Source organism: Carassius gibelio, chromosome B15 (genome assembly GCF_023724105.1).
Source record: "Carassius gibelio isolate Cgi1373 ecotype wild population from Czech Republic chromosome B15, carGib1.2-hapl.c, whole genome shotgun sequence".
Taxonomy (NCBI): Eukaryota; Metazoa; Chordata; class Actinopteri; order Cypriniformes; family Cyprinidae; genus Carassius; species Carassius gibelio.
Genome location: NC_068410.1, coordinates 5,008,692 through 5,026,386, shown reverse-complemented (window position 1 = coordinate 5,026,386; position 17,695 = coordinate 5,008,692). Strand labels below are relative to the sequence as shown.

Sequence of the window (17,695 nt, the reverse complement as noted above, 5' to 3'; positions counted from 1 at the left end):
AGTTTATTTATAGCCCATGTTTACTTTTTACTTTTAACATGTAAGAATAATAAACTTTTGTTAGCCACCAACCTCAATTTATGCAATAACCCCCCCCCCCCCCCCCCAAAAAAACTGGGAAAATATAATTGTTTTTTTTTTTTCGAGCAAACCACAGTGAATTTCCGGGTTGGCCTACAAAAAATTTATCGACTGCAACGCTCTATGTTAATGAATGAGCATCCACATCTGTACAGTACATGATGACAGAGTTTTCATTTTTGGTTGAACTATCCATAACATTTAGTTAAAAGATAAATTTAGATAAAAATACTTTCTTGACAAGGATCACTCATGTCTGTGTAGCCAGTGCTGGATAGTAACAGAGGTACTGCACAATGTAATCAGCTTCCTAAAATTGAGTACTTTCTAAAAATGCTCATAATTTGATTACAGTTACTTTTTTATAGATTACAGAATTACACAATGGCAGTGTTTTGTGAATATATTCGAAGAGGTCAAAAAGTAGTCTAAAAGTAATCTGAATACTTGATCTGATGTGTGTAATCCAGCAGATTACATTACAAACTTTCATTTCCATCATGTAATTTGTAATCAGTAACAGACTAGTTTTTAAGTAATCTACCCAGCTCTGTGTGTAGCACTTTTTTAAAACAGGCCTTTCTACTCAGATATGTACATTACAGGTACCACAGTGACATGGTCCAGTCACCGAATAAGTAAGGGCTCAAACGATTGGTTTTCAGGGTGAAGAATTTCAACTTACAATTATTGGAGATTCCTCTTATTACCGACAAGATCTTAAGCAGCCGTCACTCATCTGTGTTGCTCTGGAAAACAAAAATGTGTCTGTAGCAGCAAAAATGGTTTTGATGTGTTTCTAATGGGATGGGTTGACATATCAGATCCTAACTAACTGAGGTTGTCTTTTGGGATAAAAAGTCATAAACTTGAGGTTGTGTTGTGAAATGAAATGAAATGCCCTTTTCATGAGCAGAGAATTCTAAAGCTACTCTAAAAAACAAAGCACTGCTACTCCAGCCGGTCACAGCCTTCTCCGTTGATCTGGACCGACACGTGCTCTTTCTCCAGTGTGTCGCCGGTGTGTGTGTTTGGGAGTGTGAGAGGACTGGGCTGCGTGTCAAAATAGCGCATGCTTTCGGCTTTGCCCCGGCCTTTGCCGTACCGAGAGGTCACCTTGGCGAAGCAGCTTCCGTACTGGATCTCATTGGGCAGGTAGGACGTCTTCTTCTGGTATCCGGAGCCTGTGCTCTCCTGAGAAGCGGTGAGGAACACCACCAGCTCGAAGTTTTTGCTGCTTGTGGCGCTGTTTAGAGGGCTGGTTGGAGTTAGAGGGTGATAAAAGTTCAGAGGTGACAGGAAAAGTGGGCAAGGTCGTGACCCCAGGTTATCGACACTGAATTCTATCGCTGTTTGGTGGAGTTCGTGGTTGTCACTTTCTTCGTAGAGAACGGCGCTCACGCACACGTCCACCAGCGGCCGTGGAAGCAGGTTACAGACGCGGAACATCAGGCAATGCTGACCTCTGACCTCACACACTACGGCCTGAGGACTGAACAGGATCCCACCACAGCGCTTTTGAGAGCGGGAGAATTTAGCAACGAATGCACCTGAGCAGTGACAGAAAAAATAGAATTTGAATGAAAAGGAATCGAAATAAAAATCAAATGCTCTAAATAAATCAGCAAAATAAACAATTGAATAAGTATTTATAGTAATAATAAAACCTTTAAACTAAAAATCTCCAAAATAAATTATAGTTTATTTTTAGAAAATGAAAAACAATAAATAAATAATATTATATATATATATTGTCTAAACACAGATAGATTAGTATAATTAATTAATTAATTATATTAACTACTTTATGTATATATGGGCAAAAATGGAAAAACACTTAATTTCCCATAATGCAATTATCTGTTGCCACTATCTGAATTGTGATTAGTGAATTCCACTTCCTGTTATTCCAATTCAACTTCCTGTTCATGCTCATAATTCTTAAATTCTGAATTTTGCGCAATCCTATTCAAAACTCCTGAAGTGATAGGTTTGACTTCAGCCCCTGCTGGTAGATTCTGTAACTACACGTTTTTCTAACAAAACAATTATCCAATTGACAGCCAATACATTTTTGTATGCTAAGATTTCAGTATATTCTAGTAAATGTTTTTAAAAAGTATACATTTATTTATTTTTTCTGTCTGCTGTTTTTGGTATCAAAGAGTGATTAGTCACATGACACCTGCAGTTCAACTGATTGGCTCACAAAACCTGTCTGCAGAACATGCATTTGAGCCAAGATGGCAGCATGCAAATTGTTTACTTCACTCCTGGGCCAGCAGTGCAGAAACTGCCATCAAGATGAATGGGAATGTTAATGGATGTCGTTCTAAGGGTATTACAGAGCCCCTTGATAACTTTGCCATTTTGGAAAGTTTATGCTGCTTGTTTCTGGCTGCATTTGTAAATTCACTTACAGTATTTGTGTTTATGGGTGGCTTAGTAAACTGAAATTCTGAAGTCGGATCAACTATCCCTGATATCAGTGTATACTGTTACATCCATTTATATTTTCTAGTTCAATTGCAGGGCATCTGCAACCTTTCCCCCAAGGGCTTCAGTATCAGGACTGTCTGCTTACAAAGCCTGAATTGTGATGTGTTTACATTTACCCTATAGTTCAGAAGCAAAGTACTCGTGATAAGTGCCATTAAAAATATACTCATCAAAGAGTCTTTCACTGGTACTTTGCTTAAAGCATGTGAACTCATTCCCATGACTGACTCTACATATATCTGAGGCCTTCATCTCTATATGTCATTGTGACATTTCTGAGGTAAAAAAAAAAAAAAAATTATGATAATAAAATCTTGCAGAATATGTGTTTGGCTTAGCTATAAACAGGGCAACGTGCTAAAAATTTCAATGTGCTTAAAAACCATACACACACATTAGTTGGTAAAATGTTACATAAACATGGTGCAAACAGTGTATCTGATACCGGATATTATGATGCCAGGTGTCGATTAAGCCTTACTTGTTTTGATTCTGGAATATTCTTGTAAATTACTCTAAACTAATTTAAAACCTATATTTACTAAGTTATATCTTTTACATAGACTTCATGCATATCTCTACAGTGAAGTAGTGTGGTGTGTACCGGTGATGAAGGCCTCCAGCATGAGTCCCAGCAGCATCTGCAGGGCGAGCAGGGCTATGGCGGTTGGACAGTCAGCGTTAGGGTACATAGTGCCGTACCCGATGGTCAGCTGTGTCTCGAGGGCAAAAGAGAAGGCGGCGGTGAAGCCCGTCACGTGTTTGACACACAGCACATGGCCAGGCGGTGGAGAGTTATGATCAGGCACCTCCAGGTCTCCGTTGACACGGGCGAGCAGATACCACAACACTGCGAACAGCAGCCAGTGAAGGAGGAATGAACTGCAGAACGCCAGCACCACCCAACGCCAGCGCAGCGCCAGCCACGTCCCCCACATGTCCCGCAGGGCCCCGAACCACGTCTCTCTGCAGCCCGGGGCACTGCCTCGCATCAGACTCCGGCCGTCCTTGCTGACCAGCCGCTGACAGTGAGGTCTGGCCATCAGGGGGCAGGAGGTGTCCTTTTGGTCGCTGGTGGTGCTTGTCATGGTGATTTAAAGTTGGCGAGCGGCTGGCACCTGGAAAGGTGAGCAAAGAGCACTCAGCTCCACATGCTGCTTGTCTGCACTTTTACATAAGAAAATCTGATGTTCGTGAAGGGAAAGTTCCCTTAATTTTTTTTTTTATGAAATTCCAAACACATGTCAATCAAAATCAGTGTTGACCTGATGTTTAGTTATGTGAAACACAAAAGGAGACATTTTGAAGAATTTGTATGCAGGTGTATTATGCTCCAAACTTAAGCAAACTTTAAGGAAACAGGCCTAAATTTAATAATTCAAATTGAATTAGAAAAATTTTGGATATAATTATTATTTTTTGTTTATTACAAACGTGCAGCTTTTCCTTTAATAAGATGTTAACTGATGGACTGGAGGATTATTGGGATGTTTTTATCTGCTGTTTGGACTCATTCTGACGGCACCCATTCACTGCAGATTGCTGAGCAAGTGATGTAATGCCAAATGTCTCCAAATCTGTTTCCATGAAGAAACAAGCTCATCTACATCTTGGATGATCTGAAGATGAATAAATGTTTAGCAGATTTTGGGTGAAATGTTCATTTAATTCTCTTTTTGTGAAAGTCTAAATTCTTTTGCATTTATTTTTCATATTAAAAATGGTGCTAGATTTGATGTAATTAAGAAAACTGTGTTCGTCCTTAACAAGTCAGATTAAATATACAGGAAGAGGTTTGATGAGATGTTTTTCTTTATTATTATTTATATGAATATCTTACTAAATTTCTATCTGTTCCAGTGTTGTTATTGTGAAGAAAAGCTAAAACCATTAAAAATAATTTTCAGTAATTGAAATAAAAATGAAATATAAATAATAGATGAAATTCATATTCTTAAAATGTAAACCTTAAAAACTTCAATGGAAATTAGAACTGTTGCCTATTAAGTTTTAATAACTAAAATTACAAAAACTGAAAAAAAAGCACATTAAAATGATAAAAATGTAAGTCCTAAAATTACTAAAATGAAAAATTAATAAAACCTATAAAGAAATAAATGCCAAAAGCACATAACAAAATTATAAGAAAACTGCATATAGAAAAAAGTTATTTTAAAATACGACTAAATTTAATGATAGTACATAAATAATATTAAAGACACAAAGCTATCATCTTGCTTCAGGGGCTTGTTTCATAGAACATGTTTACCAAATATGCCAGGTTTATTTCAGTTAGTCTGACTGTCAGTTGATTTGGTTAAAAATAAATCGGACTAACTGAAATAAGCCTGGCATATTATGGTATATTTTTGTATTTTTTGGCACTTGACAGCTGTCATAATGGAGAAAGTTTCTCCTTTTGGCTTTGGAACTACATTAAGGATGCAACAGATTTTTGGGTGAACTATTCCTTTGAAATTTTAACCAGCCGTATGAACATTAGTCACCTGTGTTATTATTGAGGAAGAGAAGGCAGAGATGTTGTGTAGTGTGTGTGCTTCTGCACTGATGTGGCTGCCAGGTGATTTAATTGGTGATGTATCTCAGTGGGGTGTGTGTGTGGAAAGGACAGCAGGAATGTGTGTTTAATCCGCTCTTTTTTTTTTTTCGCTGTCTCTCTCTCTACCAGACGACTTCGAGTAATTAGTTTGACACTAAAAAGCAAAGCACAGAAATAATAATAAAAAGAACTCCTTTAGCACAATGTTTTTTCCACGTGTCACGCTGCTTAATGATATTAGATGAATAGTGATAAAGACTAGTGTACCAGTCACTTGTAAAACAAGTTAAATGTGTCTGTAAATATTATGCAGGCGCACTAAATAAGAGTGGCTGAGCGTGAGGCTGTTTGGATGCCAAGGCTTCAGGTTAAACTAAATAAGAGTGTCACATTTTCATCTAACAAATGTTAACTTGCCCTCCGGCTTCTCTCCCGGTGAGGAGAGGGAATGTTCCACTTCTGGATGTTTTCCTAATGGGGGAAAATTGCTGGCTGAAGATGAGTGAAGTTTCTTTGAATCTTTACAAATTCTAGCATATTGTGACCTGACCTTGATTCCCTCCAGGGGTAAAAATGGGATTTCGGGGTTAGGAAATCCTAAAACAAATTGGTGGTGTAGGTGTTTCTGGTGATCTTAAGACATGACAGTTTCAATGTGGAATTTTGAAATATTAATTTATTTACTGCAAATAAAAAGAAAAAAAGCTAGGGAAAAGAATAATGATAAAATAAATGATTAAATAAAATGATACTTGATCAAAATACAGTAAAAAAAAAAAAGGTAACATTGTCACATATTATTGAGAAACTATTTTTGAAACTGTTTTCTATTTTAATGTATTTAAAAAAGTAATTCATTCCTGTGATGGCAATATAGCACATTTCTAATTTAAAGCCTTCAATGTCACATGATCCTCCAGAAATCATTTTAATATGCTAATTTGATGCCCCAGAAACATTTCTTGTGATTATTTAATTGATAGATTGTGCAAAAGAACAGCATTAATTAGAAAGACTTTTGTAAGTTTAAAGCACACACACACACACACACACACATGTATATATAATTTTATAATATACATAATTCTAATACTTTAAACATTTATTTGAGTTTTTAAGATTTCAAGATTTTACTTTTCATAATTACACCATTCTGGCATCATTTGTTTTTCTTTTTTATTATTATTTTATTTATGGTTTTGAGAATTTATTCAATTGAAAAGACAAATATAACACACACAAAAACAAACAAACAGATAAACTGCCTCAATAATTGATGTCTACCAGAAATGAGGAAACACTGCTTACAAATATTATTAGATTGACAGAATGCTAATAATTATTTTTCCAGATCCTTGGCCCAAGAAAACCCCTGCTCCCTGTCCATGAAGTATGCAGTCGATTAGACAAGGCCATGAAGATTTTCTGTATATTTTAATCTAAACTTCATGGGGAATTCATCCCATGATAAATCACAGTAGAGAGTAGCGTGTGCGTGTTTGCGGCGCATGTTGTTCATGTGATCAGATCTGGCTTCAGGGCGATAAAAACACATCTCTCTTTATGAGTCCTGTTCCATGGATTAATCCCAGGCTGATAATGTCAGTGCTACCTTTAGCGTACCACAGTCTGTGGACATCTGATGCTACACTATGGCTCCTCATGTATGAATGTCATTCATTTACATATATTCTTCGTCCAAAGGAGTCATTGCCACATAACCATGTTGCTTGTCTTCATACGAGATTTTATTAACTTATGAATGATGGGCTTTCAGCTGACGGCGTGACACTGGTCATATTTACAGATGGAACTAAGTTTGAATGAAAAAATGCTTTTATATGCATGCTTTTTTCTTCTATACACTGCAAAAATGTATTTTGTTCAGACATATTTACTCGAGAAGCAAAATTATATACAATAAACAGTCTTGGAAAATGTATCAACATTAAGAGAGTTTATTCCTAAAACAATAAAAGATCTGGCAATGTGGTTCGAAAAATAACCTGACACCACTGGCAGATATTTATTTTTTGTTTTAGGCCTAAATTTGCTTAATTTTTATACATTTTTTAGACTTATTAAACTAAGTATCTTAAGCCATTTCACTTCTCATATAAATGTGCCTTAATGATTTATGAGTGATACTGAATAAGAAATAGATTTATTTTGCACTACACCTACTCATATATTTTCGTGTAAAGTCATGGTCAAGATATTTTTTTGTTTGCTGTAATGTCTAGGTAAAAAAAAAATCAAATTGCTTGAAAAGATTTGATAACATCATTTTCTTTGCATTTCAGGATTCTTTTTTTTTTTCAAGCAGTTCTTTATTTATTTTTTTCCTTTGATCAGTCATATTTTTGATTGACATCTTGCAATTATTAAGCTGCCTCAATGACACCTCACCTTGTGAATACTTACTTTGACACATTAGAAACAAAAGCAAAACAATGAGTAGCTTTTTCCTGGATATAAGATTAACCTGGACCTTTGTGTGTGTGTGTGTGTGTGTGTGTGTGTGTGTGTGTGAGGGAGGGGGAGAGGGAGGGAGAGAGTTTGAGATGGTGTTTCAGTTACTGTAAGCACTGTATCTGAACTTTAGCACATGTTGTGCATGGGTTACTTATGTGTACTTCACGCTGAATTAGAATGGAAAAAATGTGTCTTGTTTCGGTGACTTTAGTTACGAGTTTAACCAGAGATTTGGTCTGATTAAAACTGAGCGACTCTCCACTGCACACAGTTCAATGTGTCAGAGTGCAAATGAGTCTGGTGTGCTCATGGGTAAATTATTATTTCAGGTGTGTGTGATGAGAGAAAGAGGGAGAAGAGAATACAGGGAGATATGGATATTTGAAAGACAGTAACTCTAAAATATACCTTGCAAAAAAAAAAAAAAAAAAAAAAAAAAATATATATATATATATTTGTATATATATATTTGTAAGTGTCCTTGCTAATTTTTTTTTGTGAAAAAAGGGTCTCTATCTGCTCCAAAGTGAAAAAAAGCACCATAAAATTACTATAAAAGTAGTCAATACTACTATATACTATAAACTTAATATTATGAATAATATATGCATTGTCGTATGATAGCTTTGTTATGATAGCTTTAGAAAAATGTCAGTTTTTTTTGTTTTTAAAGAACAATGATGCTTGTGACAAATGACGTGAATGCCATATATTTGACAGATGGGAAGACCTACATTTCAGTCTTTATTAAATGTAAAAATTTAATTTTATCGTGCTATTTTTGTTATTTTGGATCTTGTCAGACCCATTTTTTTATATCACCTTTTGTATTCTATTGAAGAAGAAAAGTCATTTGACTGATGTTAAGGATAGTAAATGAGGACATTAGGACATTTGAAATGCATCCTTTATAAATAAACAGTTATTCACAAACACTGCCCTGTGAAGATGGAGATGCTGATTTGTTTTCAATACAGAGTTTGTCTGCTGAGACTGTGATTAGTCATGGTCACCCAAGGAAAAAGATCTTCTATTCCTCCCTTCCAGGTATAAATCTTATCTAATCATTTCTCAAACAGAGCATAAAACTGACACACACAGAATGTTACTCACCTATTTTCTCTCTTTGGGGTTTATTAGAGATTCCTCAGTGGTTTTTGATGAAGAGTTAAACTTTCAAGTGAGATCTAGAACGTGAGGAACCGTAGATTCTCCAATCCAATCCAGATCCTTCTGTAGGAGACACCAAAAGAGTCAGACGCACTGATGAACTCAAACAAACACACACATCCAATGAAGAGAGCCGGCTCTGAAACTCATTGGTCACATTACTCAGCATGTGGCCAATTAGGAGTGCTTGAGAGAGGAGGAGAACACCTAGAGTCACTCTCTGTGTGTATGTGTGTGTGTGTGTGATGAAAGGAACAGTACAGTAATTTGTCTTCCGAATCTTTCTGAAGCTGCCTTAACTGATAAAATTCTCTTAATCTAAACCTTTCTTTCAGCTAAGAGGTGATAAGAGATTTGGTCCTGTTTTTGTTGGTGAGTGTTGAGCGTGAGTGTTTCTGCATGACTGCTTGTGTTGATGCTTACATAATGTCTCTCATTTACAGGAAAGGGTCACACTTTTCACATTGCAGATGACAGTTGGATGGTCTTGTGATCACATGTAATTGTTCACTGCAAAAATGGTGACTTTCTTGTTCAACAAGTAAAAATATGTAGACATTCACATACAGTGACATAAGATACAACGTCTTGTTTTCTGCAAGTTTGAGTGAGTTTATACTTAAAACAATAAAAAATCTGATAAAAAGTTTTTTTTTTTTGCACTATTTGTATTGAAAAACAAGACTAAAATACTGAGCAAGAAATTGATTGTTATTGCTTTCTCATAATTAAAATACTTTCATTTATGTATCAGATTTCTTTCAGATCTTCTTCTTAATTGCATTGCTTGCACAGCTCAGATCATTTGGTTTTGTTAGAAAGGTTTGAAGAGAAATGCATGAGTTTATATTTGACTACAGAGACAGACTTGAGCACAGTGTGAGACATTGTTGAGATCTCTTCTGAAACTAAATGTGACTTTACTGGGGTCTTTTCCTCACAAATAAAATATGAGAAGCTCCAAGTCTCACTTTAATCTGGTTGAAGTCTGGAAGAAACAGTTTACATATTAAAGATTTGTGCAAGACCACACTGGTAAGTACATACTATCAGCATTCCACTTTACTTGGAAATAAAATGCCAATAAATTATATTTTTGCTAATTATGTGAAGCTAATTGTAAAATTTCCAAATAAAAATAGCTTCCTGTGGCAAACTTTAGTGTCGTAATAGGGCCAGCTTATCTAAATGAGAACGCCACACAAACATAAGCATAAAAATATCAAAAAGTAGATATTTTATGGTGGTTTATGCCAAGGCAGGCTCATAATTTTCTGTGAGTTGCCATTTGAATACAGAATGGTTGCGTCACACATCTGATGGCCTCAGTTCATTGCAAGGATAAGAAATCTGAAGGTCATCACTGTTAATTAGATAATAGATAACAGCTAAAAACTGGCTAAATGTTGCAGCTATAGCCACAGAGCAAACAATGCTGTCCATTTCCAACCCCTTTGCTGGAAATATACCAATGATATATTTATGTTTTACTCTGTCATTGTTTACTCACCCTCATGTTGTTTCAAACCTCCATGACTTACTTTCTTCTGTAGAACAAAACTTGAAAGATTGTCCAACCTGGTGTCTTCCTTGAATGTGTCGGTCATACAAAATACATCATTGTAACTGAACGATATATACACAATCAAACTGAAATTGTATAAAAAGATCTTGTTTAAAGTTCACACCCTGTGTGTTGCCTCCTCGAGCATCAACAATCGTTCTCATTCTTTGTGACAGTTGTGCAGTCTCTCAGTTGTCCTGAGGCGAAGCAGGGCCTCCACATCTTTGAGCACTGTGAGGAGAATTCAGACGTGCAGAGCATGCAAGGCACCAAAGAACTTACACAACCTGGAGGTTTGTTGTCAGTAGCAGTAATTTATGAGCTTTACGGCACAATCATGTAGTCAGAAAATGTAAATGGATGTCTGAAGGGTTTTGGGATATTTGATTATCAGGTATGGAAAGTCAGAACAACCAAGCCTGGTAGATAAAGTCTAAAACAGTAGGGGAAAAGTATCTATAGTTTTGAGTTATTTAAGTAATTTCAGGTATATATAAGACAATTTAGCATCATACTTTAACCATATTTTATTATTATTGCACTTTATTATTATTTTTTTTACGTTTTATTTTTATTAAAGTAATGTAACTAACCAAACTTTATTATTGTGCTTCTCTCTGCCAATATAATAAAGTTAATAAATATTTTTTAAAAATATTACTCAATTTAATTTATACTGGGTTTCATCTAATTTATGAGCTTATGGCGCCGATACAGGATGGCTGCCTCCGTGACGAGCTCCGCATATGTTTTTGTGTTTTTGTTAGTTTGTCCTGTCTTTAGTTATATTCCTGCCATCAGTTTCACCAGGGAAGAACTGCTGAACATTCGGCAGAACACACCACAGGATATTTTACCGGATTTCAATTATTCAGACGTTTTACTGAACGTTGTTATCGGAGGAGCGGCGGCGCTGATCAAGCGCTTCAGGACGCGCAGACGGGGGAAGCGGGCGGGAGCGCTCGTCAGACTCAGGAAGCGCGGATTTCGAACGCCGTTGCCTAGCATCCATCTGGCAAATCTCCGCTCTCTACCCAACAAAACGGACGAACTCCTTCTGCTTTCTCGGACAAATAAGGATTTCACACACTCTGCTGCTCTGTGTTTCACGGAAACCTGGCTGAATGACACCATACCGGACAGCGCGCTCCATCTGCCGGGCTTTCAGCTGTTTAGAGCGGATCGTGACACAGAATCAACGGGGAAATCGCGTGGCGGCGGGACATGCTTTTACATCAATGAACGGTGGTGTACAGATGTAACTGTGTTAAAGAAGACGTGCTGCTCAAATCTCGAAACACTCTTCATTAACTGCAAGCCGTTCTATTCGCCGCGGGAGTTTCACTCGTTCATTCTGGTCAGTGTTTACATCCATCCCCAAGCGCATGTGAGCTCAGCTTTACAGAAACTCGCTGATCAGATCACAGAGACAGAACAACAACACCCGGACTCTGTTTTAATCATTCTCGGGGACTTTAATAAAGCCAATCTGTCCCGTGAACTGCCAAAATACAGACAGCATGTTACTTGTCCCACAAGAGACAGTAATATATTGGATCACTGTTACACCACAATAAAGGATGCATTTCACTCTGTTCCACGAGCAGCTTTGGGACGTTCTGATCACCTTCTGGTCCATCTAATACCGTCCTACAGGCAGAAACTAAAATCAGCTAAACCTGTATCAAGGACTGTAAAAAGATGGACTAATGAAGCAGAGCAGGATTTACAATCTTGTTTTGACCTCACTGATTGGAGTGTTTTTGAAGCTGCTGCCACCGATCTGGATGAACTCACAGAGACCGTAACATCATATATCAGTTTCTGTGAGGATATGTGTATTCCTACAAAGACTCAACTAATTTACAATAATGACAAACCGTGGTTCACTGCAAAACTCAGACAGCTCCGTCAGGCCAAAGAAGATGCTTACGTGAAGGGGGACAATGTCTTGTATAAACAGGCTAAATACACATTGGAAAAGGAGATCAAAGTGGCAAAGAGGAATTATTCTGAAAAAATAAGGACTCAGTTCACTTCCAACGACTCCGCATCAGTGTGGAAAAGTCTAAAGAAGATCACCAATTACAAGACACCACCCCCCAGCACCGTAGAGAATCAACGACTGGCAGACGATCTGAACGAGTTTTACTGCAGGTTTGAAAGAACACCCATCACCTGCCCTGAACGCCTCCCCCAACAACCATTCACACCCTTCACAACTCCTGCAACCAGCCCTGAATGCCTCTCCAAACTACCGTTCACACCATTAACAGCTCCTGCAACCCATCCTGAACACCTCTCCAATCAAGCACTCTCACCATTCTCACCTCCTGCATCCCCCCTCTCCCCCACACCTGCAATTCAGATCAGCGAGGATGCGGTGCGCCAGGTCTTCCGGAAGCAGAAAAGGAAAAAAGCACCAGGCCCAGATTGTGTTACACCAGCCTGTCTGAAATCCTGTGCTGTCCAGCTGGCCCCCATCTTCACACAGATCTTCAACAGATCGCTGGAGCTGTGCGAAGTCCCTTCATGCCTCAAACGTTCCACCATCATCCCCATCCCTAAGAAACCCAAAATTACAGGACTAAATGACTACAGGCCTGTGGCTCTAACGTCTGTAGTCATGAAGTCATTTGAAAAACTGGTGCTGGGCCACCTGAAGGACATCACTGGGCCCTTGCTGGATCCTCTTCAGTTTGCCTACAGAGCAAACAGGTCTGTGGACGATGCAGTAAACATTGGACTGCATTATGTTCTGCAACACCTAGACAGACCGGGGACTTATGTGAGGATCCTATTTGTGGACTTCAGCTCGGCCTTCAACACGATCATCCCAAACCTCCTCCTGCCCAAACTAAATCAGCTCTCCGTGCCCACCTCCGTCTGTCAGTGGATCAACAGCTTCCTGACAGACAGGCAGCAGCTAGTGAGGCTGGGAAAATACACATCCAGCACCCGTACAATCAGCACCGGAGCTCCCCAGGGCTGTGTTCTCTCCCCACTGCTCTTCTCCCTGTACACTAATGATTGCACGTCTAAGGACCCCTCTGTCAAGCTCCTGAAGTTTGCAGATGACACCACACTCATCGGCCTCATTCAGGACGGTGACGAGTCTGCTTACAGACAGGAGGTAAAAGAGCTGGCTGTCTGGTGCAGTCTCAACAACCTGGAGCTTAACACCCTCAAAACAGTGGAGATGATCGTGGACTTCAGGAGAGACCCCCCTGCACTCCCCCCACTCACCATCATGAACAGCACTGTGACTGCAGTGGAGTCATTCAGGTTCCTGGGCACCTCTATCTCTCAGGACCTGAAGTGGGACATTCACATTGACTCCATTGTGAAAAAGGCCCAGCAGAGGTTGTACTTTCTCCGCCAGCTGAGGAAGTTTAACCTGCCACAGGAGCTGCTGAAACAGTTCTACTCCACCATCATTGAATCCATCCTCTGCACTTCAGTAACTGTCTGGTTCAGCTCAGCTTCTAAATCTGACCTCAGAAGACTACAGAGGGTAGTCCGGACTGCTGAGCGAATCATCGGTTCAACCCTCCCATCTATTCAAGAACTGTACTTATCCAGAGTGAGAAAAAGGGCTGTCAAAATCACTCTGGACCCCTCACATCCAGCACACTCCCTCTTTGAACTGTTGCCATCTGGTCGACGCTACAGAGCACTGAGCACTAGAACGACCAGACACAGGACCAGTTTCTTCCCTCAGGCAATCCATCTTATGAACAGCTTATAATAACGGCGGACACACTACACTTTATATTTATATACACACACACTTTATTTATCTAACACACATACTTAGTATACACTTAAATTTTGCACACAATATATATGTACATACATAACTTCATTTTGTAATATACTTGCCTACAATTGTCATTTGTATATTGTTATTCACTCTCTACTTATTTGTATTTTTTATTCTTTATTATGTGTTTTATGTTCTGTCGCTGTCATTCTGTTGTACTGCGGAGCTTCTGTCACGAAAACAAATTCCTCGTATGTGTACATACCTGGCAATAAAGCTCCTTCTGATTCTGATTCTTCTGATCTTTAAAAGAAAATCTGTTTGGAGTTTTATTATTTTGTTAGAGTAACAATAAATCTACCAACATTTAACAATTACCAATAACAATTAAAAATGTAAACAGACTAACAAAAACACTTCCAAAAACATTACGGAAAGTGAGGAAATGTGTGGAAAAAATGTATTAGGTGAAAAAAGCAACCCAAAACATAATTTAAATGATGATCTATTGACATAATAATAACAATAATAATAATAATAATTAGAACTAGATGAAAGACTTTGATTCATATTAGTCATTACAGTTTCACACCGAAAGCTTTATATTATAATATAATAGCATAAATCAGAGCGATTTGTTTTATTTACACTGAACACCAGCAGATGGCGCACTGTGGTTATGTACAAATCCTAACCATAATTCAGTCTGTGCTGGAAGGTCTTTGGTTAAGAAACACTCTCTCTTCACTGTCACTTATCGCCTCCACACAACAAATGTTTCACAGAAGCTCCAAAGCACATATTGCACACTTTAGAAGAAACAAATGTGAGAATACACACACACATACCTATGAAAAGACTGTCAGAGTATGAGAAAATGTCTCTATGCCTGGTGTCTGATAACTGCAAATTATATAAACGATTGCATTCTACGTGTAAACAGGAACTCAGAAATACTAATCTTCACTCAGAAACTGATTTGAAAATAGTAAACGGACTTTCATGTTTATTCACAGCAGTTTGATCAATACCTCACACACTTTATGTGCTCGGCCTCACTTCTTGCCACAAGAAATATGGGACTAGTTTAAACATTTTTCCTGTTGTCTCCCTTCTTAATGCTCTGTTTGGCTGATGGAACCACAGAACCTCCACACCTTTCCTTTATTCAGTTCTCTTTGGAAAATTTTAGTAACCAGGGTCCTAAATCTCCTGATTACAGTTGTGAAACTTAGCCCACAGTACAGTTTTATTAGAGATAAAATTGTAACCATGCAGCCACAGTATTGCATCAGACAGTGCACTATAGATCCCCTGAGGAACAATTCTACTCATTCTCTACTATATGAGAGGAAGAATTGTATAAACTTGTTAAATCATCTAAATCAACAACATGTATGCTAGATCCTATTCCACCTAAGCTCCTAAAAGAGGTGCTTCCAGAAGTCATAGATCCTCTTCTGACTATTATTAATTTTTTCATTGTCTTAGGATATGTCCCCAAAATCTTCAAACTGTCTGTTATTAAGCCTCTCACTAAAAAAACACAACTTGACCCCGAAGTTCTAGTTAATTACAGAACAATCTCAAAATTTCATTTTCTGTCCAAGAATCTAGAAAAGGTAGTATGTTCACAAATATATAAATGGTATCTGTGAGGATTTCCAGTCAAGATTTAGATTATATCATAGTACTGAGACTGCTCTCATTAGAGTTAAAAATGACCTGCTCTTATCATCTGATCGTGGTTGTATCTCTGTATAAGTGCTATTGGATCTTAGTGCAGCGTTTGACACTATCGACCCCAACATTCTTTTGAATAGACTAGAAAACTTTGTTTGCATTAATGGAAGTGCATTAGCATGGTTCAAATCGTACTTATCTGATTGGCGTCAATTCGTAGCAGTGAATAATGAGGTATGATATCATAGGTGAAGTATGGAGTACCTCAAGGCTCAATACTCGGGTCATTACTTTTCACGCTTTACATAATAACCTTGGGAGTTATCATCAGGAAACATGGTGTTAACTTTCACTGTTATGCTGATAACACTCAGCTCTATATAGGGCTGTAGTACTCGAGTCCGGTCTTGGACTCGAGTCCGGACTCGAGACATTTTTCTGTCGTCTCGGACTTGTCTCGGACTCGTTGAATTTGCACTCGGACTTGTCTCGGACTTGGCCATTGGACTCGCCAAGTCTTCTAGTTGGTCTCGACCGAGTCCAGCAAAAAAATAAAATAAAAAATTTCTCCTTCAAAACAAAACCACATTTGCATGATGTCGCGACTGAAAACGTGTGGAAAACGCTAGGCGCGCCGCTCTCCTTATTTCCAAAGCACTCTGTAATCTGCGCTTGCGCTCCAGTGGCGTCTGCTGTTGCTGGGCAACCATGACCCGCTCTCCATGATGACGCAGAAGTTTCAGCAAAGAATAAAGGGAATTCACTTAAAATCCCTTGCAGTAGCTCTGCTAATAGATTCATTTAAAAAATGGCTATCCTTGTACAACTATGATCATCTGTTTCTCCATCTTGCCTTAGCTTTCAGTATTGTTCCGGGAAAGGATGTGCATGACCAGTGGTGCACTTACTGCGACCTGAAAAGTTTAGATGTTTCTAATTTAATTTTCTACCTGTTAGATTGTGTTTTATTTACGTCTACACCTAGATAGCCTTTTTTTTTTATCAATAAACGCGTTTTAATGTATAGCCTTATGCAACAATTACATATGTAAATTTTAAAAACTTTATATATGACATTACATATTTACATTTTCATGTAACAGCCAGTATTTGTATCTGTAACAATCACAAAATGTTTCCTATCTGCATTCGGATACAACATCGTACAGTTACTTGATAAGACTGTTATGACTTTTTATATATTTTTTCGTAGTTATCACTGAACAAGTATGTCGTGTTAAACTGAAATAATTATTAATTTCTAAAATAATATTTATCATGCAAGCAGAGAGATGTCATGACAAACGTTTAGTGATCATTTGAACACGACTGAATCTATTCAATGCACACATTCTCATTACGCAGAACACTTTGAGCGAGTCTTAATGTTAATGAACTTCACTAAACAGATGTGTGTGTTCCGCGCAAACCAGCAAAAGGTAAATATGCAAACATGTAGGACAAGTAGACAATGTATCCGTATCGAAGCTGATTATTAGCCTACTCTTGAGAGAGAACTGATTTGGTTTTTGAGACACTGAGACGCGCAGCGCGGCTGTTTGATTGGTGAGCGCGCTGTGCTTATTCCATTCATTCGTATCATATGGTAGCCTAAGCTTTCAATATTTGCCTTTTAAATATATACAAATAATATAACGTGTAGCTATGATGTATTATTATAGGTAAAATTACTCTTGCAACGCTCTGATTTCTGAGAGATAAACAGAGAGGCGACAACAATGCGGTGTTTGATTTGTTCTCTTTTCACTCAAAGTTTACATTCATTCACTTCTGGCGCTGATGCCCTGGCTCACCTGTTATCTAGCAAACACCAGACTGTGTCAGCTTCAGCCGAGTATTCAGGCAGAATTATTCCTTGAGCGTTATTCGTTTTTTAAGC

At 38.1% G+C, this 17,695-nt stretch overlaps 1 protein-coding gene across 1 annotated transcript; it reads right to left on the bottom strand.

The window, feature by feature from the left end:
* Nucleotides 1-102: 102 nt before the first annotated feature.
* On the bottom strand, nucleotides 103-9,221 carry LOC127973147 (inward rectifier potassium channel 13-like). The gene is made up of 3 exons (XM_052577244.1): nucleotides 8,729-9,221; nucleotides 3,185-3,698; nucleotides 103-1,631 (listed from the first exon to the last, which is right to left on the bottom strand). Exons 2-3 carry the CDS (start codon nucleotides 3,666-3,668, stop codon nucleotides 1,033-1,035), a joined length of 1,083 nt encoding a protein of 360 aa, XP_052433204.1. The 5' UTR covers nucleotides 3,669-3,698; nucleotides 8,729-9,221; the 3' UTR covers nucleotides 103-1,032.
* Between the last annotated feature and the right edge of the window lie 8,474 nt (nucleotides 9,222-17,695).

Bases quoted from the DNA above. Each gene is read 5' to 3' on its own strand.
- LOC127973147 (XM_052577244.1), bottom strand. From the start codon at position 3,668: ATGACAAGCACCACCAGCGACCAAAAGGACACCTCCTGCCCCCTGATG. The intron at 1,632-3,184 runs GTACACACCACA...GTCACTGCTCAG, and splicing joins GCTGGAGGCCTTCATCACCG to GTGCATTCGTTGCTAAATTC.